Source organism: Telmatherina bonti, assembly GCF_933228915.1.
Source record: "Telmatherina bonti genome assembly, chromosome: 7".
NCBI lineage: Eukaryota > Metazoa > Chordata > Actinopteri > Atheriniformes > Telmatherinidae > Telmatherina > Telmatherina bonti.
In genome coordinates, this window is record NC_136625.1 from 28317881 (window position 1) to 28343264 (window position 25384).

Consider the following 25384-nt stretch of genomic DNA (forward strand, 5'->3'; position numbering starts at 1 on the left):
CAGCATGTTGATGATAAAAAAGGCTCGCTTTTCTTAAAATTATGTCAAAATATGAAATTTAAATGAAAAACAAAAAAATACAAACCTTATTAGTCAATTACAGATATAAAAAAAAAAAAAAAAAACAATAAATGAAAAATTGAAGCATGACCACAGACTGTATGAGCATGACAGACAGGCGTGCTGTTTTAACTCCATCTCGCTAGAGGGCGGTAACTACAAGCCAGACACATAACGCCTATCTGTTTAATCGAGGAAACTCAAGAGATCACTCTCCGCTGCTAACAGTGGCTAGCTGGCTATTCTCCTGATCATCGCAGTCTCCGTTTATTTTATTGTTCGTTCCAGTATTCGTGTGTTTTTCGTCCTTTGTAATTTAATACATTTAGCAATTAGTCGTCAGGGACAAGCGTGAGGTGGACACGAACGGATAAGTTTTAACACGTTAAATGTTTGGCCACTGTTGCTTTCTCCCAGGATGCTAGCCAGCTAGCTTGCCAGTCAGCTAAAGTAGCCAACTAGCAGCGCTGTACGGATGCTTTGAACAGCGAAGCGGCGTATTTTGGTGGAGTTTATAGCTGGCCTTGCATGATGTCAAACAGCCGGCCACAGCAAAACGCCAGTGGGGCAAGTTCAGTGCCGAGCACAAGTAGTAGCAGCAGCAGTAGTGCAGGAGGTGGTGGCAGCAACGCCGTCACGAGTAATGGGAACAACTCTGGAAATGTTGTGCCCTCCCGGACCCTGGCAGCAGCCAACGAAGGAGGTCTGTCGGTGCCAACTTTAGCCGCGGTACCATCGTCCCGGGGCGGGTTTCCTTCCCTCAGTAGACCCTCTGCCTCATCGGGCAGCAGAAAGAAATCCCTCCATCAGGCACCCTTATACAATGGCCTCTTGAACTCATACGAAGATAAAAGCAACGATTTTGTCTGGTTAGTTTCAATTAGTGACCATGAATCACATTAATTCTACTCGCAGGATATTGGATTCAAAGTTTGAGAGCTGAAATGTGACACAACTTTTGTCTTAATTTTTTTCCAGTCCCATTTGCTTTGAAATGATAGAGGAGGCACACATGACAAAGTGTGGACACAGTTTTTGGTGAGTGTTTAGCTGTTTTGGATCGTGGAATGGTTGTTGCACATTATATTCCTTTAGATTTGTTCTGCAGCTTGGACACACCTGCAGGGGAGTTGTAATGTTCATGTAAATATAGCCAGTAATCTGTCCTCGGAAAATGGGGATAGATGGATGGATACTTATCGATGCAGGTGAAAATCTGGAGACTCATCAACATGAAGAGCAAAACAGAAAAAAACAAACATAATAGTGCAAATAGAATAAAGAAATAACAAAAAATGATGTACATAACTAAGCACGGAGGATATGTACAGGTAATACTGAAAGTGTAAAAAATAGAGGAAGGTGCAGTGTGCCTACAGGTAACAGTTACACACACACACACACACATATCCTGTCCACACAGTATCTGTGGTGCGCTGTTGCTCCACTCCTTCCTAGTGTGATGGTCCTGGGTTGCAAGTAGGTGGGAAATGGGATACATGTTGCTGTCGTGTTTACAGCAAGAGGTGCTTAGAAATAAAAACAAACTGGAAATCTATAATGATTAATATATTGTGTCAAGATTTTTCACACAGGTAGCACATGCTACAATAATGTAAAGAAAGGATGACCTAAAGGCACTTTAAGCACAAACACTACTTAGATCTAATTAGTTGTATATAATTGATGTTTTTGTTAGAATTTCTTTGTAATTTTTAAGCAATTTGGCTCCTTTTTTTTTTTTTAAATATCTTTTTCTCTCTTTTCATCTTGCAGTTATAAATGTATTCGCCAGAGCTTGGAGGATAGCAACAGATGTCCCAAGTGTAACTATATTGTTGATAATGTGGATCAGCTGTATCCTAATTTTCTTGGTAGGTATTTTGAGCTCGGAGATAAAGTTGTTTCTACAGTACAGGTCTCTATGGTTTGTTAACGTTTAAGCAAAAGAAAGCGAGTCTGCAGCAGTAGTCATTAGCAGATCAAATAAATGCTGTCCTGCTCTAGAAATGAAGTTAATGTTGTTGAAAATGTGTAGTTCCTGTCATGGATGGGATGATAGAGTCAAGTACTTTGATTTCTTTTACAACATCACTGTATCTGCCATGGATTTATTGCTTAATTGCTAAGCCTCATCCCTGCTATATTTATACTGTGTTTTCTTATATACTTCTTCCTTGGCTGACTCTATACTATCCTCTCATTCTGTTCTAGTAAATGAACTGATTCTTAAACACAAACAAAGGTCAGAGGAAAAGAGATTGAAATTAGATCATCCTGTAAGTAACAACTTTCTCTTTTTCTTCTTGTAAATTTATAAAATTTGCACTATTTGTGTATTTTTAGTACTTTAAAACATCCCGTCTAACTGTGTCACTGATTCCCAGAACGGGTCTCGGTGGCAGGTCTTTCAGGATGTTTTGAGTCCTGATCAGGAGAACTTGGATCTAGCAAATGTCAATCTGATGTTGGAGCTCCTGGTCCAGAAGAAGAAGCAGCTGGAGGCGGTAAGTTGTATATTTCCATTTTATGTTTTGCACAACATATTTCAAGCTTATTGCTTCACCAAGAGATGACCATACTCCACAAGGTAGTGATGGTGATCATTTTAATCATCTGTATTCCTTGTTAAAAGAGGGAGGTTAAAGAAGCACCAATGTGTACTTGTGTTTACATCACAGATTGATAAAAGAATGTTATGAGATGACCTTGTGATCCTGGCACATTAATATTGGCAGGTTACATTTGTAATTTGGGCATTGTGATTAATCCTTTCTGCTTGTTTGCATTTGTGGTTCTTATATGCCAAAAGTCTTACATATGTGTGGACATTTGTAATGCTAAAATGCCTCTAAGCAGCTTCTGCAGAAGTAAATAAAACTTCCCTTGTTCTCCATCTCATATATACTTCCTGAAACCTGAAACTGTATTTTATCTATTTAATCTACTATTTAGTTCAATTCAGCTTTATTTGTTAGCGCCACTTGACAATGTCATCTCATGGCACTATACTGACACATCATTTTAAGACTAACAATGAAAGCTGTTTACTTAGTCAGCATCATATCAGAGTTCATACTGGGATGTCGTAACAGTGATGGCGCGTGCTAAAGCCCTGTGGTCAACTACTGAGCTCGTGTCTTCTGAGCCCATGGCGATTTGGTTAAGTTCAAGTTGTCCTGAGTCTTGAACCTTATCAATATGCACAGAACAGTTTCACCACTTCCTCACTTGTACTTCATCTTTAAAAGCTTTCTACAACATTCCTGTTGGATTATAGCCACAGATGGTGGGGAATTAATCTGCAGTTGTTTTGTAGCTGTTTACTTTTTTAAAATATGTATATTTGTTTGACCTTGTCTGTCCTTAAAATATGCTTTAAGAAAATCTTCTGGTTTGTATTCATGAGTTTTATTAAAGCTGTAGGTGGGTTACTATGTGTGACATACTTAGTGCAGCGCTGCCATACACATCACTGTTTCTTTGGGATTTTTAGAACAACAGCATGCTTTACTTTAGTGGACAGCTTAGCAAGGCCCACAGTAGTGCTGAATCTCCTCCATGTCCACATAATCATTTTGAATTTGAATCAGCAAAGTCAAAATATTTAAAATATTATTGTTAATGGTTTCTAACATCAGCTTTTATCTGAGGTCCTCATATTGTGGACTTTTTTCTGTTTATCAATGTCCATTGAGAGATTAAGGCAACATGACAAAACTGAACCCCAAGTGTTTTAGATCACACACATGTTAACTACTCACTTTGATTCAGGTAGAATCAAAGCAGGTAGAATCAAAGCAGGTAGATTTTCCTCTGCATGGAAGAGCATTTTTTCTGTAAAAGTACATTTATAGAAACAAATTCTTTTGGGGAACTTAAGAATATTAATAACTTCATCTTATTTTGGGTGGGAATATTTGCTTCCGGTCAGTACACCGAACCCCATAATGATACAGACTGTACAACAAATTAGTTTTCTATTTATTATGTGTTCACTGTCAGCCACAGTGCTTAAGCAACACTTCATGTTTGTTCCAAGTATTTATTTGCAAGTTAGAAATAACGATACTATCAATGGATTTAGGAAACCCAGTAGAGATCTCTTTGCCATTGAAAGTCTTGTATAATCAAACTGACAAATCTGCACACTCCAGTCGGTCATAGACCTTCACCAGGGAGGCTTATTGCAGAGTCAGTGTTGGGATAAATACACCACTTGGTTAATATACAACATAACTTATGTCAACAAGAACATTTTAGGATCCATATTCGGTATGTGTTCCAGCCATTAGGACACGATGAGGATTTTGAGAAGCTTTTTGTGATCCTCTCAAATCTTATGCTTTGTGGTATGGTAGCCGTGGCCTGATGTTTACATTGCATGGACTATTTATTTTATTGTACTTTTCTTTTGTCTCTACATATATCCTTTTATAAAATGTTGTTTTGACAAAGTTGCAAGTTATAAGAATAGGCGTTTTGGTCTAGGACTAGAGCATCATGGGAGATGATGCAGGTGTTGTATATTTAACCAAGCATTGTGACTGTATCAAGCCATCCCTGATGAATGACAAAAGCTTGTTTGAAAAGACTTTGCAGGTTGCATAGATCTTTTTTATTTATTCTTACTCCTCAGACCAGATGAGGGGTTTTCTTTTTCAACAAAGTATAGTACAATAAAAATGTTATGGTTCACATGGAAAATATAGTAAATAGAAACTAAAGAAAATGTGATGAACTGTATTTAGTAAATTTATTCAGAAATACTAATTTGTGGGAGAAAAAAGGACAAAACAGTTGATTCATTATGTTATTAAGCCAGTAACACATTTCTTCTGCATGCAGGGATAGATGCCTGGAGAAAATCACACAAGAGTTTTATATACTGACATTTAGCTTTTAATTAAAGAGGAGCTCTTTCAGTTGGCGATCATTTATATCTTTATTCTCTTTATGATTATTTATTTTGCTGAGTATTTTTCCTTGTGTTTTTTTTCTAATATTGAGCCAGATTTTGCAGGATAGTTAGTTCAGGGCAACTGAGCAGCCAATCACACTGAGGAACTGGTGCCAGTTCACTATACTGGATGTTAAGTTACTCCAAGGGAAGTAAATTGTATAATTGTAAAAATAAAAAAAGTTTAGTAGGCAAGCTTTTGGAAATATTCAAATGCTGTGTTGTCATATTTAAATGTTGCTCTGAGAAGTGATTATGTTCTGTGGAACAATAGCAAGCAGTTTCTGCCTCACTGTCCTTTAGCCAATCAGGAGATGGTGGCCACAGAATCCCACTCTGTCCTACCTGCCCAGGATTGATCAGTCAGAGTTGAAGTTTGAATGCTCAGGCGCAGTGTCGTCCTGGCTGCTTTCAGTAAATTGTCCATTTATTCCCACATCCTCTGCCTTGGCCGCATCAGCCTTTGCTGCCATAAGGTCAGTTATAACCACATTCCTGGAATGCAAGTAGTTTGGTGATGCAGTGTCTGTATAGAAAATAAACCCGGTTACAGTCAAACAGCTTCTGTCTTGACCTGTTTAGCAGAAGAATCCATCAGCCTTAAAGTGCCTGCCGTCACAGAAGAAGTTAAAATTGTTTATGAATTGTACTGCATGCATTTACAGCCACATGTATAGACTAAGCAGTCTGCTGAATCTCTCCACTCCACCTCTGGTCAGAGCCAGAGGGCCAGTGATGAATATTTATGCACCCTGATAGCTATTTTTTAGGGTCTTTTATTTTACGATCTGTAAAATATCCAGGCAACATCCTGAGACATTCTTTAAAATCCTGTTGGCAGGGTGTCAACACAGCAAGTGGTGGATTTTAAGTGACAAACAATGTCATTCAGGTTTTAAGGTCTCATTTGAGAAAAAAAAAACTGTCATGGTGTTTATGGTTCTTCTTAACTGACGTAGTGCTGACTAGGGCTGCACGATTATGATCAAAATAATAATCACAATTATTTTGTCAATATTGTAATCACGATTATTAATCATAATCATTTATTGTTTGGAAAAACATGTATTTTTATTGCACCACTTGTAAATGACCTACCTGGGAACTATATACACACACACACACACACACACACACACACACACACACACACACACACACTGTAGTTATGTGCTGGGACTGGGTCCAAGCTGCAACTGTGTCGGTACTTGTGTCGGTCCAGTTGAGCTGGCGTCCGATATACAAAGTCTGTCTTCATAATACTATGTGCTGTGAAGATGGGATTTTGAAACATGTTGGCACTGCAGTTATTCAGTCTGCTGTTTCCATCGGCATTACTTAGTTTTTATTTTTGGAAAAACCCACATAAATGTATTAATTCAAATGATTTTTTAAAAAATTTTTTTATTAAAGACTACTCTGTTTTGATTGGCTCTTAATGTTTTCCCTGTGTTATACTACATATGAGCAAAACATGACAAACATCTCAAATTAAAATGCACCTTCGTACAAACTAATCACTATACAGGACTTAAGTTACAAAACACAAAAAATGAATGCTTCTTAGTGAGATTTTTATGCTTCATAATGGGTAGATCTCATGGTAGTTTTATCAGTTTGTGCTAGACTACACTGCTCTACATAATAAAGTGACCACACAGTGTATTCATTACCTTGAGGATGAGTCGACAACAGTCAAGAGTTATTGCGTTATATAAATGGTGCTACGAAATAATGTTCAACGTGGTTTTTATCAAAAGTTCAGAGGTTTACAAACTCAGCAGTGTGGCACATCCCTTTTTTTCATGTTTTACTCATCTGTGACATAAAAAGGCAACTAAGAAGCACGGCTTGTCTTGTTGACATGTGCTCTGTCACATTACCATGGTCATTAAGTTTCACAGGTCAAAAAAGTTCCTACCAGGTGTACACTCGGTTAATACGACATGGAGGCTCACAACCTTTATAGCTTTGTTTCTTTCAATCAACATGCACTGGTTCTCACACTCACACAAGAGCAAACCAATAACGTAGCTGAGATGAGACTACTGGGCATTAATCAGTATCTACAAGTATGTTAAGTAAGTTTAAAAACAGATTTGTTGAAGATCATTTGGAACTGCTGTAAGTGTTATGATGTTTTCCCACAAGGAAACACTGTAAACTTTTTATTTCACCTGTTAAATGTCTTGTAGGAACTGGTTTTTTTTTCTACTTTTACAGCGCTTTAAAGAAATCTGTTGGGTATGTTGTAGTCATCAAAATGACTTTGTTGCAGTGATGCAGAATTAGTGTCAGTCAATGTTCTGTAGGCCATGTGATGACTTCCACACATGCATGGCGTCACTGTAAGCCCTTGCAACATGGAAAGTTGCTGCAACTAAAGTTTTAGCATCACTGTTGTGACTGCTTATCCCTTGTTACACAATTGAAGACAATATGGTTGTTGTGGGCCCAAAAAAGAAAAAAAAAGTGAAAGAATGGCATTTTTCATATGGATATTCCAGGCATGTTTTTCAGGGGCTATATATGAATACACCACTGTGTCCAGTATTCACTTCTGACTTCTTGAAGATTTTTAACCTCCAGTCTGGAAAATGTCTGGAAAATCACAAGTGTGTAAAAGCAGCAGCAAATCCTTCAGAGCATTTACAGCACGTGTGTCCAAAAAGGCATATTGCATCCATGTTGTTGTGGGGGGTAATCCAAAACCTGTTAGGTGTTTGTCTCTGTTGTTCTGCATCTGATTCCTGTGAAGTGAGAAACTTGAGAAAGCACTCTCATCAGGTAAAAACTTGCTAAAAGTAGCCAAACTCCCAGAAGTGCATTTCCTTTAAGTGTAAAATCTAAACAATCAAAACAAATTGTATTCCATCCAGGATATGTACTCTAATGCACTACATACTTTCTTCAATTTATCATTGTGTTCTCTTATATGCTTATTTTAACTTTTAATTATCAGTGAGTAATTTGGAATACAAAAAGGAGAAAAAAAACCTACTTTTTATTTACATCACTGATTTTTCATCTTTACCTTGTCTTTTCTAATTCCAGTGAGGTTTTTTCATGTAATCTTTTCATGAAGCAGATTTTCCAACTTGAACACCTGAGATGCATTTTTCACCTTTTCAGTTGCAACTGTAGTTAGTGTCGTTCCTCAGCTTTTTGTTCTGTAGCACGACTATTCATGGTCTGGCAAACCAGTGGTAACATGTTCCCATTTAGAATTTGAAACTTTTAACTTCAGGCAATTCCTTTGTTTTCAACAAGACACTGGCTTTAAGCCAAACTCGATCAATTATGGACCACCTGAAACCATTGCTAATAGTTCATTTCATTCAAACTTTGATCAGTTGCTATTGATTAATTTATATATAATAAGCCTCTTATTGTGACACGTAAGCTGTAAGGTTTTTATCATTTTCTGATGTAATTGTGTGATTATAAGAAGTTAAAGTTGAATATCTGTCGTTAAAATGGATTTAAAACCAATGAATTAAAAAACAAATTTGACTATCAGAATTGCTTTTATCATGTGTTTGGAAAAATTAGACATGTTTGTTTTTAACTTGCTTTTGGCTGAGGAGAGACGATTCTTAATGTCTCTGAGTTGATCAGTGAAGATACTCTGATCGCTGCTGTGCTCTTATCTGATGATGCTTGATGTCTTTATCTGCATTAGGAATCCCAAGCAGCTCAGAGACAGATCCTCATGGAGTTCCTAAAAGAAGCCAGGAGAAACAAGAGAGAGGTATTGCTGCTCTCACACACAGTTTAATTGTTTGCACACAAGCAAGCTATATGTTTGTATATTTACTTGTAATTTGGGGTTTGTCAACAGCAATTTGACCAACTACAGAAAGAGCTTAACTTCCTTGACGAAGACATTAAGCGTGTTGAGGTTAGTAAATCAAACTTTTTGAAACTTGCTTCAATCTAAATTAGTTGTTTTTCACACAAAAAAAATGCAGAGGGAGTACTCATCATTACAGCTTGATACAGACAGACATGTTTTTGGATTTGTTGACTTCTCAGGAAATGAGTGGGCATTACTCCCATACGATGGAAGCAGAGTGTACAGTGCCTAACGTTGAGGCTCCCTCTCCAGGACCCAGGTACAAATAATAATCTCTGCATTCAAATGAGTTGTGCATTTTTACAGGAAACTGAGTCGTCAAGCTCAGTTATCAAACTGTTAAATGTTTTCTGTTTGGCTCTACAGTAGAATTTGCACAATATTGTGTAGTTTTTATTGCCTCCTATATTGATAGGTTTCATGCGATTGTTTCCTTGTTGTACAGCTGCAGTAGTATCATTGAACCATCAGATTACAGCCAACCTCCAGGATTTGGTGGTGCAACGCAGGTAAGTCACAAGCTATGCTTGTATTCAGTTTGACTAAAATGCTGAGACTAGTTTGCTTCCTATAGTTACATTCACTCAAGTTTTGTTTGGTGATATTTCAACTCATCTAAATCATATCATTGCCTTAACCAACATGTGATTTAAGGGTGCAGAAAAACAAAGACATTTATTTCAGTCAGAAATAATTAATTGTATACATGCTAACATTCTTCTGTTAAGTTGTCAAAATGTTTAAATGGCCCCTCTTAATCTAATTGATTTGCTCTAATTAGGCCTGTCAAGTGAGTCTTAATTTGATTGAGGTTTTTAAAAGAATTATTTTTATTTGGATTGGACTATTCTGATCATAAAAGGAGTTAATGTAAACATAGCTGTAAAGCAGACTGAACTCTGTTAAAAGTGTCATATTTATGGTCTTGCTAATCTGTCTGTTTTTTTTAACATTGAATGTTTGTACAGGGAAAACGACAGACCTGGTACAACAGCACTCTGGCATCAAGAAGAAAGAGGCTTACCGCTCATTTTGAAGATCTGGAGCAGTGCTACTTCTCCAACAAAATGTCACGTATCACAGGTACTTGGCACAGCTTGTAGCTGTTCACAGTTCAGATATCTGTTACTACATAAATATAATAATCTATAATGTGATACATCATTGGAGAAAGTGGAGTAGAATTAAATAATTTACGTGAAATGAAACCATGTTTGATATATCTAGTCTCTTGCACAACAGTTTCTTCTCAAATTTGTGTATCATTTTCAGATGAGGGCAGGAACTTGAATCAGCTGGACGATTTTATGGAGTGTTTGTCCAAGTTCACACGCTATAACACTGTGCGGCCGCTGGCCACCCTCTCCTATGCCAGTGACCTCTATAATGGCTCCAGTATTGTCTCCAGGTAAGGACAAAAAAAAACTCTGTCTTGTTTAGATTTCAGAGTAATGACTGATTGACAGAAGGATGTCAAGTAATTTAAGGCTTGTTACATACTCCACGAGAAGCGAAAACTTTGTTCTTGCTCTCGAGGCCACAAGAACAGGAAAAAAAAAATTTTTTTCTTCATATGGTCAATTCATACTCCACGAGAAGTTTCGTCTGCAGTGGGGTGGAGATTACTGCAGGGGATGTGTTTTATGTACAACAAACCCGGTATTTCATATTTAACAATAAACTTTGTGGCAAGGCGGGGGGGTTCTGCATGTTTCTGGATCTGTAACTTTAAATACCAGGTGTAAAAATGTTCCTACTTTCTCAACACCGCGACCAATTGTTTTATTAAAACTATCCATTCAGCATACATCAGCAAAAATGCAGAAGCAGCAGTTGTTCACTTTATGGTTTTCCATGTTAATCACTTCCACTTGAACTGTCCAACCAATCATGAAATACATCTATGAGCCCCACAAAAAGAAAGTTCTACCTGGCTGATGTTTCAAGAATAAGCCAAAAGCTGTCCACAAACACGTCTTCAAGAAGAAAATGGCGTCATTTTGTTCTCTCAGCCTCAAGAAAAATTTTCTCACTTCTCCCGAAGTATGTAACAGGCTAAAGCCATTAGTGTGATCTTATCCTGACTGCATCCTCATGTTTCTTTCAGTATTGAATTTGACCGCGACTGTGACTATTTTGCCATTGCTGGTGTGACCAAAAAGATCAAAGTGTTTGAATACGGCACGGTGATCCAGGATGCAGTGGACATCCACTATCCTGTCAACGAAATGACTTGTAATTCCAAAATCAGGTAAGGGAAAGCTGTTCCTCACAAAGAAGTGTGATGTGAGCACGTCTTCTCAAATTTCAGCATAAAACCACATTGATGCCTCTTGCATCTCATTCCAATCCATGTGAAAATTTTCATTTTCATTCAAAAACCTTGATGTAAAATCAAACAAAAAGTTACCAGATATGTTCATCTTAAAAAAAAAAAAAAAAAAATTTAAACCTCATAAGTAATTGGAGTTTTAGCTGTCATGCATGTCAGTAGGAGTATAGATTTATAATAGATTCATTTATATAAAAAAAAAACAACAAAAAGGCCTAAACCCAAATAGAAATAAGAAGTGCTGAACATGAAGCTGCTTGTAGAAGTGATAACTTTTTTTGTTTCTATGTAGCTGTATCAGCTGGAGCAGTTATCACAAGAACCTTCTGGCTAGCAGCGATTATGAGGGTACTGTCATTTTGTGGGATGGGTTCACCGGCCAACGTTCCAAAGTCTACCAGGTAGGAAACCTTCAGCTGCAGTTTCAGGCTCATTATTAGAATTATAGACATTTTGCTTCGACATCTTGATGAGATATCCTCTTTTCTTTTCAGGAACATGAAAAAAGGTGTTGGAGTGTAGACTTCAATCTGATGGATCCCAAACTCTTAGCCTCTGGTTCAGATGATGCTAAAGGTAGCAGAGGAACCCACTGTTTGAAAACAAAACTCACATCAGTCCTTTTCCAGCCTTCATTGTGATTTAGTAGTACTCAAAACTGCGTTATTTTGTTTTTCCCTCTACAGTGAAGTTGTGGTCGACCAACCTTGACAACTCAGTGGCTAGCATTGAAGCTAAAGCTAATGTTTGCTGTGTTAAATTCAGCCCCACGTCCAGGTATCACCTGGCATTTGGCTGTGCAGGTAAGGTCTGGATCGGTTTTGTGAATTAAACTGTAATAATATGCATGATTAATTCTAGCAGATCAATACTTCTGTACTATTCTGCTTCACTATCAGCTCAGTTACTTTCAGATGCTCAGAAAGAGAAGAGAAACTTTTCATTGCACCCAGATGTCTCCTTTTAGAATGACATACAAAGCTTAACATGGGTTTTTCTCTGATTTTGATGTCTGATTGTTGTCCTCACTTCACACCACTGCTTGAGACTACAAAATTTCTTCTGTGGCCACACACACTCTGGTGGACCAGACAATTAGTTGAAAACTACATTAACTATGCTCCCAAAGGACAAAGAAAATAGTGAGAAATATTCAGTTTTCCATTGGAAAAATCCATGATGTATCTAACATTGGGTAACAAGCAAAGCTTGGACCTGAAGTAAAAGCCAGCTGACATAAAGATTCATTAACTAAAAAACAACTATGATGGAAAAAACACTACTTTGTTAGAAACATCCATTTTAGCATGTCAATAATGACATTCCTTTGTCTTATCCAGGCAATAGGCCTCAGTGGGTTGTAAATAAAACTGACAGTTAGTTGTTATTAGCAATTAAAGATGCACAACAGCCCCATCAGCAACGCATTCTCATTCCTCCCATCTAAATGCTCTTTTTTTTTGTCTTCATCTTTCTCTTGGTAACAGACCACTGTGTCCACTACTATGATCTGCGAAACACTAAGCAGCCAATTATGGTGTTCAAAGGTCACAGGAAGGCCGTGTCCTACGCCAAGTTTGTAAATGGAGAAGAAATTGTTTCTGCGTAAGTCCATTTTGGAGTTCAACAGTGGAGTTTAGAAATGCTGCTTTCTTTTCTTTGGCAACAATTTTATGACATCAGAAATGTTTGACTTTAGTTGGAATCATAAGATATTTCATGTGACTTTTATATTTATTTTAGATTCCTGAGAAATTTTCTTAATAATTAAAACGTTACACGGTAATTATGATCGGGATAAGGGATCTTAGACTCCTGAATTTGTAGCTAGTAGCATTAAATCCAAGCCTATCATGAAGTGAAGCCATGCCAAAACCTCAGAGGACTGACATGTTGGTCTGTCAAACACTGCCCAGTCCTTAAGCTGTGACATGTTTTGTGATCTGTAGATCTACAGACAGTCAGCTGAAGTTGTGGAACGTCAACAAACCTCACTGCTTGAGATCCTTTAAGGGTCACATTAATGAGAAGAACTTTGTTGGGCTGGCATCTAATGGAGACTATGTCGCCTGTGGTAAGAACTCACTTCTAAGATCAGCAGTCATTTAAAACAAAGATGCGTGTTTTGCAATGAAGACAACTCCTTCAACTTTATATAAAAATACTCCCAAATGAATTGTAACTTTGTGTTATGTGTGCATTTTTTGTATGTGTATTTAGGCAGCGAGAACAACTCCCTGTATCTGTACTACAAAGGACTTTCCAAGACACTGTTGACATTTAAGTTTGACACAGTGAAGAGTGTCCTGGATAAGGACAAGAAGGAGGACGACACCAATGAGTTTGTCAGCGCCGTCTGCTGGAGGGCCCTGCCTGATGGAGTGAGTTCACATTAGCACTTAACTAAATTACATGGTTTTAATGCTTGAGAGCACAAACTAGATGTTTGTTTTTGCATTATTATCTGTTGGCCTTTATCAGTGTTAAAAAAAACAAAACACTTTTTATCCTGCCAGTGTTTGTTTTTGGAAATTCAAATGTGCAATTCTAGTCCTGCTCTGCTTTAATGTGTGCTCACACACAAGTCACCTGGCATTGGAATCAGGTGAGGGATTATAGCATTGTTAGTTGGAGGGGTGTGTTCTGTGATGCCAGCTCTACACACAGACCACCATGGCTAGCTGAGAGGTGCATTAGCCCCTACTTTAATGCTAGACACAGATGCACAACTAAGAAGCATCAGTCCCAGGTTGAAGGTCTTATCTGAATCAGCCTTTATAACCAGACAGTAGAGGATATTCATCATCATTGGCTCAGCTTGTCAAAAGCTGCTAAACAAAGTGAATCAGTCATGTTTCTGTTGACTGGTTTGTAGGGCTGTGGCGATATGCTTTCATGTCGATTCAGTTCGATTACGATTTATTTGGGTGCTGATTCAGTTGGCACAAGACTAGACTGTGTAGTGTGGATATGATATGATGGCTGATGCTGTGTTGCATACAGTTTAGTAGAAGAAGTAGTTGGACTTTGCCAGCAGTGTCATTTAAGGAGAAGAAAAGAAGTCCTGGGCATTTTTAAAAGTTTATTTTCATTTGAAGCTGTATGGAATTTGGTATCATATATAGGAAGGTGCACATTCATCACTTGAGTTTGTTTTAGTCTATGTCCAAAACCAGCTGGTGAGTCCTGTCATTTTGATCCCTGCAAGGTCAGATGCAATTCCCAAAATTTCCAATATCCTCAGTTCATTCAAAGTGTTTCTTTGAAACAGGAAAAAGTTGTCTCTAGTGGATTGTTTCTGTTTTAGTTAACCTGTCTTTAGTTTACATCTTGTGTACATCAAGTGTGGCGTTTGAAACCAGGAAAATGTCAGTTAAACTCTGATTTAATGTTTTTGGAAACATTGTTATGTTTTGTTTTTTTTCAGGAGTCAAATGTTCTCATTGCTGCAAACAGTCAAGGAACAATCAAGGTTTGTGTTTTGAAACTTCTTAAAGTTAAATGCTAATACATTTTCAGCTGGAAGAGTTGACATCCTTTCTGTTGATGCAGAGCTTTAAATACTGCTTCACCTCACAAATCAGGTCTTCATGTGGAATGGTCAGATGAAACCATTCCTCAAAAACAAAAAAGGGTGGACATTTCAGCCTCATCACAAAATGCACAAGTCCTTTGGTCTGATTGGACTGAGATTAAACAATTTGGTCATAAATCCCAGCTGCATGTTGGAAGGAAACCAAACACATAGGTTACAGTTTCATTTGGAATAATTATATACAATTAAATATTTCAGAATTATAGTATTCTCCTCCACAGTTACATAAAAATGGTAATTCTGAATTAAAGTGGAACTATTATGTGCATTTCAGGCTAATTTATTTTTATTTCTGAGACCAGAAGGGCTGGGATTGATCGAGTTATTGTCACAAATCGCTTTATTTACTTCAGATCGACCCTTTCCGTAGGCTGTCAGATCAGCCTGTGGGCAAAACGAGTGGATTGAGACTCTTCCGCATTAAGCCCCGCCTCCCGCCACTGCACTACATTGGGAGCGCACACCGCAACTGCTTTCGCCGTCATTGTAACATCTCATAAACAGAAGGATTAGGCTTGTATGAACTCAATAAAAAAACAAAATACAATGTCAACACATAGCATACAGCCCTACATGTTGGAACCTGAATCAGACCCTGAAAACGAAGTGGAAAACAGCAACCCACAGCAACGAATGCAGCAGGATGTCTCTCTTTGGTAAACTTACCAGCCATCGTTGGAAATAACTTTATCCCACATTTTCCACCCACCTGATGTATTTGTACATGCCCTTGTTAACCAGCAGAAGGTAACCAATCACCGAACCTTATCCCCCGGGACGTCACAAGGATTTTGAAGTAGAAAAACTCTAAAACTACGCGTTTTTCGTCGCCATGGAAACCGAACGGAGAGCGTGCTGAAACTCAAACTCAAACATGCGTTTAGGTGATTAAAAAACGATGCCGTTCACATGTCTGATGAGGATTCAACACTGTAACACTGTAGAAAGCTCAGAAAACTCCAAATATCATAATAGCACCCCTTTAAGGTTTACATGGAAAACACGTTTATTTGCCTTAATTCTGCTTTAGATCTGGGGGTTGGGCAGGGTTCTGATTGGTCAGGGACAGAAGCACCAGCTCGGCACAAGCATACTACTTCACTTTTCTCAGCAGCTGAGGAGGAGTACCAGAGAAGGGAGGCAGAATACTGCACACAATATGTGCGTCATCATGACAGGACAAGGAAGCGAGCATGTGCAGAACGACCAGAATTAACTTGAAGCAGAATGTGTGTGTATGTGTGTGTGTATATATATATATACAATATTGCAATAAACCAGCCACTTACTTCGGAATTCATTTTAGTTCAGAGTTGTCATTTTTATTTGGAATTAGGTCATTTTTTATGGCTTTAAAGCATATTTAACTTTTATTCAGAATTAAAAATGAAATAAAACTGTAAAATAAACGTAGCCATAGTACCATAATATTTCTATTACCACTTATACAGTCAAACATGGGGATGGCAGCATCATTTTGTGTAGATATTTTGCTGTGTAAGGGGCTAGGAACATGTATAGAGAAAGATATAAACACCTTGTGTCTCTTTATCAAGTTATAATGATCTACTTGTGTAAATACTGCATCACATGAGAGAATGTATGTTTGTAATCTGAAATATATGTTTGTAATCTGAATTAAATCCCTTTACATATTTTAGAACATGGCTTTCTATAAAAAACTGTTGCAAGGATATTTTTCCCTTCTGTCTCTAAACCTATGCTGTTCATTTACACAAACATGATAAAACCTAGCTGCTATTGTTACAATATGGATTCATTTCATCATCTTTCTTGCCTCCATTATCCCAGAGATAACGGCACAGGTTTACTTTTGTCCTTTTTGTAGGTACTTGAGCTTGTCTGAAGACCTGCCTGTCTTGAGTGGGTGTTTGAACCCCCATCTGCCTCCCTGTGGTGGAACAATCAGTCAGTTGCAAGGGGATCCCACGATGCCTGCTGAGCACCAGGACAGCTGAAATAAACTGAACCTGTCTTCATTTTATCGAGCTACGTGATTTTTAGCCAGCAGGACAGACTTTGGACCAGTGTATCAAGCATTGCAGGAGATACTATTATGGCTATTTTAGCGCATTTAGCTTGGGCACAAAGAGGAACGAGACCTTGGAGGAAAGAATTTTTGTTTTTTTTCAGTCACATTAAATTGGCTACAATAGAACACCTTTTTTTGGTTTTAGGTCAAATCAGTGCTTATAACATTTTTTTTTTCCTTTTTTTGTTTTAAATAAGCTGTTTGTCTCAATGGTACATCCAGCCAAATGCTACCTGTATGATGCATTTTCTCTTTTAAAGGCCAAAGCACAAGACAAAATCACAAGCAAAAGTGATGTCTTTACACAAAGCTTTTAATACCCCCTTGTTTCTGTCAGCCCTATGTTTCCTTAGGTTTCCCCCCTTTATGTGTAGTTTTTGTGTTTTTCAGAGTGGGAGAAAGCAGTTTTAATAAATATGACTTGAATTTCATTCTGTCACGTGTACATGAGTTTCTTTTGTGGCTTAAGACAGAATGTGAAGTAGTTTCTGCTTATATTTCTGGTAATCAGAACAAAATAAGAGTCCGTATGTTTGTCCGTAGTCACAACAATTATTGTCTAACTCGAGGCTGCTGTGTCTCGCAGAACTGGACTTTGTGTCATGTTTTGGCTATTTCTTGCTTTTTGCAAAAAAGACAACCTCACAAGATCAGTTTTAATTTTTTTTTAAAGTAGCAACATAATTACTCAACACATACTGTAGGATAAAATGTATCATCTGAACTGAGCAGCATTGTAAATTAGGAAAAACTATCAGTTTGTAGGAGTGATGATACATGAAGAGGATTTAAGATACTCCACCAAGACCTGCCTATTTTATGATAATTGAGTGAAAGAGGTGTTTTGTATTTGTATAACTGAATAAATTATTTCCAAACATTCTTGCCCCTTTGTTTTTGTTTTTTTGTTTGTTTTATTATTCAGTATTCTCAGTCACTCTAAATTCTAACAGTTACATACATGTCCTATAGTCACAATACTTTTGTAAATGGTGGGGATTGCATGATGTGTTTGTTGACATTTCCTGATATTTGAGGTATTTACACCAGATTGCCTTGTTTCCTGGCCAAGTTCTAAAGAAGTTGGCTCATCAGAATATAGGATGCTAGTAATGAAGAATGAACAATAATTAAAGTGAAACCAAACAGTTAACTAAAATTTGCAATAACAGGATAGTGAAAGTATAGTATTACCTAGAGGGGGGAAAAAAACTTGTTGGAAAAAATGCAGCTTATTCGATTATTGTGCACTGACCATGCTTCCTCTTTCTAGAAAGATATTAATTTTACAAAAACTGCAACAAAAGATTGCAACAACTACCACAATTCTTACGTTTTCAATGGTTTATAACATGATTTTATGCCCCCAAAAATTGATTGCTTCCATTAACAGGTACACGGGTATTTCTGACAAACTGATAAATATTTACCATATATTATTGTATAATCTTTCCCTACCATTTATTTAACTCCTAAAATTTTCTTCCCCACCTGACTGAGATTTAAATAGGTTTTTACAAGACTAGTGATACTGTATTTCATTTATTAAAGGACAAACAGCTCAGTCCATTAATAACAAAACAGATACAGTGGGGCAAATATGTATTTGAACACTGTGATTTTGCAAGTTCTCCCCTCACAAATCATGGAGAGGTCTGAATTATCATCTTAGCTAAGTGTCCACTTTTAAGAGACACAATCTTAAAAAAAAAATAATCTGGAAATAACATTGTATGATTTTTTTAAATAATTTATTGGTAGGTTACTGCTGCAAATCAGTATTTGAACACCTGAGTCATTAAAGCTGGGAAGTCTTTGTTTGCAATTACAGAGGTCAAATGTTTTTTGTAGTTTTTCACCAGGTTTGCACACTGCAGGAAGGGAATTTTGGCCCACTCCTCCACACAGATCTTCTCTAGATCAGTCAGGTTTCTGGGCTGTCGCTGAGAAACACGGAATTTGAGCTCCCTACAAAGATTTTTTATTGGGTTTAGGTCGACTGGCTTGGCAACTCCAGAACTATGATATGCTTCCTACGGAGCATATCATAGTTCTTGGTTATCAGGTTGTGTGCTTCGGGTCATTATCATGTTAGAAGACCCAGCCATGACCCATCTTCAAAGCTCTAACTGAAGGGTTGTTCCCCAAAATCTCACAATACATGGCCCCGGTCATCCTCTCCTGAATACTGTGCAGTCTTTCCTGTCACATGTTCAGAAAAACACCCCCAAAGCATGATGCTACCACCCCCATGCCTTACAGTAGGGATGGTTTTCTTGTGATGTTACTCGTCATTCTTCTTCCTCCAAACATGGCGAGTGGAATTAAGACCAAAGAGTTCTATTTTGGTCTGATTTTACCATGACTTTTTCCCATGATGCCTCTGGATCATCCAAATGGTCACTGGCAAACTTAAGACGGGCCTAAACGTGTTGCTTTAAGCAAGGGGAACCTTCCGTGTCATGCATGATTTTAAACTATGGTGTCTTAGTGTATTACCAACAGTATCTTGGAAACGATGGTCCCAACTCTTTTCAGGTCATTGACCAGCTCCTTCCGTGTAGTTCTGGACTGATGCTTCACCTTTCCTAGGGTCATTGAAACCCCACAAGATGAGATCTTGCATTGAGCCCCAGTCTGAGGGAGATTGATAGTCATGGTTAGGTTCTTCTATTTTCTAATAATTGCTCCAATCAGTGGATCTTGTATCACTAAGCTTTTAGCAATTGCCCTGGATCCCTTTCCAGACTTGTAGAGATCTACAATTTTGTCTCTGGTGTCTTTGGACAGCTCTTTAGTCTTGGTCATGTTAGTAGATGGAGTTATACTGATTGTATGGGGTGGACAGGTGTCTTTATGCAGCTAACGACCTCAAACAGGGGCTTCTAATTTAGGATAATCAGTGGAGTGGAGGTGGACTTTTTAAAGGGGGAATAACAGCTCTTTGAGGGTCAGAGTTCTAGCTGATAGACAGGTGTTCAAATATTTATTAGCAGCGGTAACATACAAATAAATTGTTTAAAAAAAAATCATTCAATATGATTTTAAGATTTTTTTTTATTATGTCTCTTACAGTGGACATACACCTGGAATGAAAATTTAAGACACCTGCATGATTTCTCAGTGGGAGAACTTCCAAAATCACAGGGTTTTCATATACTTATTTACCTTACTGCACGACTTAAGGAGGTATTTATAATTTTTTAGAGTTTTGTAAAATTAAATTGCTGATTTAAATCAACCCTTCTGATCTTGGTGGTGTTGGTAAGACGTTAACAAAGCAAAGATTTTGCATTGAGGTGAATACTCCGCTCTCGGAGAAATTAGCTATATTCAGCAGAGATTTTTCATCCTTAAAAAAATTTTGACATTGGGCAAGTTGAAATATTTTCTTCATTACCTTAAGTGAAAGCAATATTAATATTTCAACTTCTTTGAAAAAAATACAACACAGGAAACAAAATTACCTATGAATTAGGAATGAATAAATAAATAATTGTTTAAATTTATTTATTTAAAGAAAAGTTTAACTTCTGGTGAAAACCGGCTATCATAGGGGCCACTGAAGTAAAAAGAAGAGTCAGTAGGACAGCAACGACACAAATCAAAAACACAACAAAAATACGGAACTACTGTTCAAAGACTGTTTCCCGAGTGGCGGAATGTTTTAGCTGGTGGATAACGGACAACTAGCAAGTTAGCGGTCGCTGGAAACAAAACCGGACTTCAAGTTCTTACGTTACCCAATCAGGCTCTGGCTGCGTTTGGTTACCTTTATATCTAAACGTCCTGTTTCACTTTTTACTCCTAACCATTTTCACACAGAGGTTAAAGGTTTTGTGTATAAGATGGGGGTTCCGAAATTTTACCGATGGATTTCCGAGCGCTATCCTTGCCTCAGTGAAGTTGTCAAGGAACACCAGGTAGGAAAGCAGCTCTGATCGCTGTGTTAGCATAGCTAGCTGTTTGCTCTCCGAGCCACAGCGGGACGTGGAACTTTTACTCCACATAGCTATTCAATGTTGTGTAGACAAATGCACTGCTTTCATTTTCCCAAACACATCTTGTAAAATAAGTTAACGAAACCCATTGTATTCACAACGTTTTGCACGAATTCCCTCAATAAGTAGCGAGCTAATTTGCTATTTTGCTTATTGTTACTTTGCTTTATGTAACTGAAAATACATATTAATAAAGCTGTTACCACCTGATAGTTGTGTCATTGTTGGGTAAAATATCATGAACAAGACAAACAACTCACAATCACCGAACTGTCTAATAATGGCTAAATGGCGCTAACCAGAGATCCATATAGATTGCAGTGAGTTGCACTTTCCGTTTCCCCATCATAAACACAAGTTAGTGAAGTTATGTACGGAGCTGTACATAAGCTGGTACTCTTTAATTGATGATTGCTACATAACTTGGTAATATAGGCTACTTTAGTTCTTACCAAAGTGACTCACATGCGTGTGGTACGGAACTTAGTATTTCAGCGCTTTAGCAGGAATTTCATCAGCTGGTCGATGTTTACTGTCAGTTTCGTTGCATAAGACGAACTTGGCATGTGTGTATAAAAGCAACAAAACAGTAATATGTTAATGGGTTTCGAGGTTTATAATGGATGACGCTGGACCTCGATTTATGATGGATGTCTGAGTATATTAGGCTGGATTTGTACTGTAGGTTCAGGGCCGGATTAAAAGTGCACAGGCCCCTGGGCCCAGAGTGTTCCAGGGGCCCCCCTTCCCCACCGCAACATTGTAAAATGTGAAACAACATTTCTAACATCTCTCAACCAGTGGTATCTATAGCAATACACCATTGGTAGTGGTGTAACTATCTGGCTTTTATGTACATTTTGTATTATGTCCAAACTGCTGGTGTTTGCCCTACGTGGGCCCCACATGGGCCCCAAGTGGTTTTGGGCCCCTGGGCCTGTGCTCATAATTTCCATTGGATAATCCGGCCTTGTGTAGGGTGCTTTTAGCAATTGACAAATACAAGTTCTCAGTTCAGTTAGTCAGTTATTAAAACAGAGGATGGATTTAATTACTGAATAAAAGTGTTCAAATTTTCCATTTAATAGAAATATTTTGTCGATTTAAAAAAAAAAAAACAAAACAAAAAAAACACCATATTCTCTCTCTCTTTCTCTATTTTTCTTCTTAATCTCAGATTCCAGAATTTGACAATCTCTACCTGGACATGAATGGCATCATCCATCAGTGCTCTCACCCGAATGATGAAGATGTCCACTTTCGCATCTCTGAGGAAAAGATTTTTGCTGACATCTTCCATTACTTGGAAGTGCTGTTCAGGATCATTAAGCCACGAAAGGTTTTCTTCATGGCGGTGGACGGTGTGGCGCCAAGGGCAAAGATGAACCAGCAGAGAGGACGGAGATTCAGGTGCAGATGAATCAATGCCAGATTATCATTTTCTGTTAATTTACATTTAGATTTATTTATTTTTGAATAGAATATAAATATGTTAAAGCTTTCCGAGACATAATTCAAAACAATATTAACACGTCTGTACCATCACATCTAAAACAACACATTTCGCCACTTTCTTTTTTTTCTTTTCCCCCTACTTTCTTTCTAATATGTCAGCTCTGTTTGGTTGCAAAGAGAGAGAAGAAACTCGAGCATAGGCACCTGAGACCGTTAGTCTGACCTACTCTCCTTTCTTTCACTTGTGTTTGTGTGTGTGTGGGTGTCTGTGTCTAGGTCTGCCAAAGAAGCAGAGGAAAAAATAAAGAAAGCTTTGGATAAAGGAGAGGTACTTCCCACAGAAGCTCGCTTCGATTCCAATTGCATCACTCCAGGTAAGGCTGATCTAAAGAGGAAAACACATCCCTGCCTTAGTTTCATATCTTTTTCACTGTTGGCCCAGTCAGCCACTATCAGGATCTGCTGTTTACTAGCTGGTTTTATGTGAGATTTTTAGCCCTTCAGCACAATACAGTGGCTCATTACTCAAACAAAAAAGTGGCAAAATGCTACTCATTTTAAGCTTTGAAGGTGTTGTGTTTATGTCAACGCCCACAGAAACCACACAAAAACATCAGGTGTGTTTTTTGTTGATGTGAATGCTTGTGAAATTGCCAGTTTGTTTTGTGTTTGGGGTTCTGTAAAATTCGTCCATTCATTCAGTGCAGAAAACAGATTTAGGATTTGTCAGTGTGCTTTATCAGGCTTCTGCTAGACTGTTATTCATAGTCACACCTCTGGTCTGTGTCTAGATAGTCTTCACCTGAGTTTGAATCTTCAGTCATTTATATGTAGAGTTTAATGGCTTTCAGTGTGCTAAAAAAAAAGCACACATAAACATGCTGTTCTCTTTTAATCATATCTCCTCCAGGCACTGATTTCATGGTGAGACTGCAGGAACAGCTAAAGTACTTTGTCAACAACAAGCTCTCCACTGACAAGCTCTGGCAGAATGTCAAAGTTTACTTATCCGGTCATGAGGTGGGCTTCATCCACAGTATTGACTGCAAGATTAAAGACAACCTTTGTCATCATTATTTGTAAGAAGTTTATGTTCTCTACCTCCTAGACACCAGGGGAGGGAGAACATAAAATCATGGAGTTTATTCGTTCTGAGAACGCCAAACCCAATCATGATCCCAACACCCGCCATTGCCTGTATGGACTGGATGCTGACCTGGTACGGTTTAGAGTCAAGTCTGGTAAAACAAGGATGTGCTTACATTGTTGCTCATCCTCTTCTTCTGTCTGTGTTCTAGATTATGTTGGGTTTAACCAGCCATGAGCCAAATTTCTCCCTGCTGAGAGAGGAAGTTCGTTTTGGGGGGAAGAAATCCCAGAAGAGGTTTTCTGTCTCTTTCATTTTTTTTCTAATTTAGTCGCTGTTCTTGCCGTACTTTAGTTTACATTTAAATGATCAGATTCTGTCAGACTTTGCTTGGACTGTGGCGTAAACCAAGCTCTATTCTGCTCCTCTAGGATAACAGCCCCAGAGGAAACAACCTTTCACCTGCTTCACTTGTCTCTGATGAGGGAATACATAGACTATGAGTTCTCAGAGCTAAAGGTAAAACACACACACACACACACATATTCAACATTAGTTGTGAAGTTTTTGATTCTAACTTTGATATGAGACATGTGATTTGTTTTTCAGAGCCAGATGGGCACTGATTATGACCTGGAACGAATAATAGATGACTGGATTCTAATGGGCTTTCTAGTAGGAAATGATTTCATCCCTCACCTTCCTCATCTTCACATTAACCACGATGCTTTGCCTTTGCTGTACAAGACTTACATCAGTGTGCTACCCAGCCTGGGGGGTGAGACATTACATCATACATATTTTAGTCCACCTGCAAGAGTTCCATGTGGATTTGAAATAGTGCTTCTCTGTATACTCATCCAGCTGGATAAAATGTTTTGTACATACAAACTGTTCTTCAAAAAAAAAAAAAAATCATTATTATCTGATGTTATAATGTATATCGTGTACATAACTTAATTATAGCAGTATCATTTTTCCGGATTTAGGTTACCTGAATGAGAATGGGCACTTAAATCTCAGAAACTTTGAGAAATACATGGAGAAACTTGCTGAGGTGAGGCGTTACATTCTTATTTTCAAATCAAATCAAACTTTATTTGTGTAGCACTTTTCATACAAAAGCATATCAAAGTGCTTAACATTAAAAAATTAAAAACAGTTTCACGTTTTCACACACGCACACAATCCAACCCTTCCCCTGACCATTGATGCCAAAATAAAAACTAATAACTTGAGGATTCTGTCATCTTATCTGTCATTATATCACCAGTTCACTAGCTGTGGAGATGCTGTGATGCAGATGTCTGATTAACAGTATGGATGCCATCTTAGTTTATCTGCTTTAAACACAGCATCTCCAGATTGTCAGTGATGAAAATGTTACAGCTGAATGGTGTCTGTCACGCTTATTTAATTATTTATTTATTATATAAGCTTTGATATTCTTTGTAAAAAAAAGTGGGTTTTTTTTTCATAACAGTTGTTCCAGTGACTCATCTGTTAAGATTACATTATTAAAAGAAATGATCAAATTTCTCTCCCTGTTCCCATGTCTCTCCAGTTTGACCGGGAACATTTTAGTGAGATTTTTGTGGACTTGAAGTGGTTTGAGAGTAAAGTTGGTAACAAGTATTTGAATGAGTCGGCTGGTCTGGCAGCTGAGGATGAAGCTGCCTGCAGAGAAGCCCAAAAGGAAGAGGTGAGGCCGCAGCGGAAAAAAAGAAATGGCCGATATACACGTAATTTTATAACGTTGCCTTGTTTTTAAAACATTTTCTGATCTTTTTCTTTACTTGTAAAGGATTCTGCCCTCAGTCTCAGCGCTGTGACCTCACCAGCCAAAGGGATTGGTGAAAGGAAAGGAGCAGCGGCAGACGAGGAGGAGGACGAGGACGATATGTTTGAAACCGAGTTCAGACAATACAAGCGCACATACTATATGACCAAGATGGGCGTGGATGTGGTGTCTGAGTGAGTGCATG

General features: G+C 38.0%; 2 protein-coding genes across 2 annotated transcripts; both read left to right on the forward strand.

The window, feature by feature from the left end:
* The first annotated feature begins 331 nt into the window (after positions 1 to 331).
* cop1 (COP1 E3 ubiquitin ligase) lies at positions 332 to 17653 on the forward strand. The gene is made up of 20 exons (XM_079243259.1): positions 332 to 929; positions 1039 to 1098; positions 1837 to 1934; positions 2275 to 2339; positions 2448 to 2567; positions 8703 to 8771; positions 8862 to 8921; positions 9056 to 9135; positions 9322 to 9385; positions 9845 to 9959; positions 10149 to 10284; positions 10984 to 11127; positions 11501 to 11609; positions 11703 to 11784; positions 11895 to 12011; positions 12696 to 12813; positions 13158 to 13282; positions 13429 to 13589; positions 14636 to 14680; positions 16653 to 17653. Exons 1-20 carry the CDS (start codon positions 589 to 591, stop codon positions 16668 to 16670), a joined length of 2127 nt encoding a protein of 708 aa, XP_079099385.1. The 5' UTR covers positions 332 to 588; the 3' UTR covers positions 16671 to 17653.
* A 2933-nt stretch (positions 17654 to 20586) lies between these two features.
* Positions 20587 to 25377, forward strand: LOC306758400 (5'-3' exoribonuclease 1-like; the record flags this gene model as incomplete). The annotated part of the gene is made up of 11 exons (XM_079243725.1): positions 20587 to 20779; positions 22035 to 22267; positions 22589 to 22686; positions 23223 to 23332; positions 23421 to 23531; positions 23611 to 23696; positions 23831 to 23918; positions 24009 to 24177; positions 24389 to 24456; positions 24964 to 25101; positions 25204 to 25377. Exons 1-11 carry the CDS (start codon positions 20705 to 20707, stop codon positions 25375 to 25377), a joined length of 1350 nt encoding a protein of 449 aa, XP_079099851.1. The 5' UTR covers positions 20587 to 20704.
* Between the last annotated feature and the right edge of the window lie 7 nt (positions 25378 to 25384).

Coding starts and splice junctions, on each gene's coding strand:
- cop1 (XM_079243259.1), top strand. CDS start 589: ATGATGTCAAACAGCCGGCCACAGCAAAACGCCAGTGGGGCAAGTTCA. Junction 1,099..1,836: donor AAGTGTGGACACAGTTTTTG/GTGAGTGTTTAG, acceptor TTCATCTTGCAG/TTATAAATGTATTCGCCAGA. Junction 12,814..13,157: donor GGAGAAGAAATTGTTTCTGC/GTAAGTCCATTT, acceptor TGTGATCTGTAG/ATCTACAGACAGTCAGCTGA.